This window comes from Pinus tabuliformis, chromosome 5_2 (genome assembly GCF_031772625.1).
Source record: "Pinus tabuliformis cultivar Carrire ecotype Pingquan chromosome 5_2, CPIR1, whole genome shotgun sequence".
NCBI classification, from domain to species: Eukaryota; Viridiplantae; Streptophyta; class Pinopsida; order Pinales; family Pinaceae; genus Pinus; species Pinus tabuliformis.
The window spans coordinates 997,495,874-997,497,534 of NC_142306.1; the positions used below are offsets into that span (position 1 = coordinate 997,495,874).

A 1,661-nucleotide genomic window follows, 5' to 3' on the forward strand; every position below is an offset into this window, starting at 1 on the left:
GTTGAGGGCATATGAAGGCTAGGGTTTCAACCAAAAAACCTTGACAAACCAGCAAGATTCGTTGAGGAGAAGGGACTCTACCGTGTACAATAGACTTGCGGACTGGGGTCATCAGTGCCCAAGCAGGGGGAGAGATCCCCTCCTATTGTAACATCGTGGCAGGGGAATCTAGCTAGCACGGAACGGAAGCAGGGAACAATGACAACCATGGGAAAGGACCTCTAGTGGTGGGAGCACAATGGCAAGTAGGTCTGGGAAGTCAATGCCTACCATGGGCTACCAAGAAACTAAGATTTGTTATCTCTAATAACAAGGTAGAGGAATACGAAAAATATACGAAGGATCATGCCCTTATCTGCAAATTCATCAGAGCAAGGTGAACAGAAAAAAAGTTGATTAAATGGATCCAACACATATGGCAACCGAAAGGTCACATAGATCTTAAACTGGGAGAAAAAGGCTTCTTAATAGTGATATTTCCTAATCTGGAGGACAAAGAGAGGGTTTGAGGATGGGCCCTGTTGTCCCTTAAGAAACCAATTTCCTGGCTGTGTAGAAATTGTACTTTTTTTTTCACAGAAAAAAGACCATCCTCTTATATTAAAAAAAGGGATTACATATAAAATGTAAGCAAAACGCAGAGACTGTAACCACCAGCAAGCGGGGAAAGTCTCAGCCGACTGCCAAGCCAGCTCACTGATAAACTAAGCAAGCCACCGCATGAAGGAATCCTCCTCCAGAAAACCACGCTTCCCGGGAAACATATTCACACAGGAAACAACCGCATCGCGATCAGAAAGAAAGACCACGGGAATCCACAGTAAACACTTGAGGGATTCGCGCGCTATAGAGAAAAAGAAGGCGAACAGCTTCCCGGGCTTCCACAATTGGGGAAAACAGCCCAAGAAACCGACAGGAAAAATACAGAAAGAAGAAAAACAAGGAAAAGAGCAGATCCAAACAGATTATTTACAAGGACCGAAGAACTGAGAAGATAAATTAAACAAAAATGGGTTGTTCGACTGACCGAACCACCCCATTTTCAACCTCTGAGACAGACCATGACCCCATCTCAAGCTCAACTCCTGCTTTGGAAAGACGGTTTGCGTCGAAGTTCCTTTCCCGGAAGATGTGACTAAGAGAGATCTCCATGAAACGACTCCTGAGGCGAGAAACTTCTCTAAACAGAGTAAGATTGCTGCAGCGCTGAGCCCCATTAAACCACTTCACAACATTCATGGAGTCCCCGAAGATCTGAGCTTCTCTCACATTTCTAAGAATAAGCCAGCTGAGAAGGAGATGTAAGGCTTTCAATTCGGCAAAATTATTGGAGCCCTGTCCCAGACCTATTGAAGCTTTAACAACCTTCTCCTTTGAAAAGTGGATGATCAAGCCTACCCTGCAACGCCCATTAATATCCGAGGCCCCATCAAAATAAGCCCATGGCATAGAGTATCTAATCAGTTCTTGACAAACAACTCTGGAAGTAGAAAGAGCTTGAGGAATAGGAATACTTTCATAAATGGCAACTCCCTCTGCGGCAAGTATTCTAATAGGGAAGATAGAATCATTGAAAATAACTTGATTTATAGCTAGCCAAGTCCCCTAGGTAATGAGTAACGGAATGGTTCTTTCTCTTTCATTTGAGGAATCGTTCCACC

At 44.0% G+C, this 1,661-nt stretch overlaps 1 protein-coding gene across 1 annotated transcript; it reads right to left on the bottom strand.

Annotated features, from left to right (window-relative positions):
- Positions 1-999: 999 nt before the first annotated feature.
- Positions 1,000-1,449, bottom strand: LOC149162647 (uncharacterized). The gene has a single exon (XM_089435253.1). It carries the CDS (start codon positions 1,447-1,449, stop codon positions 1,000-1,002), a length of 450 nt encoding a protein of 149 aa, XP_089291379.1.
- Positions 1,450-1,661: the final 212 nt, after the last annotated feature.

Excerpts from the sequence above, each read along its gene's own strand:
- LOC149162647 (XM_089435253.1), bottom strand. The coding sequence starts at position 1,449 with ATGCCATGGGCTTATTTTGATGGGGCCTCGGATATTAATGGGCGTTGC.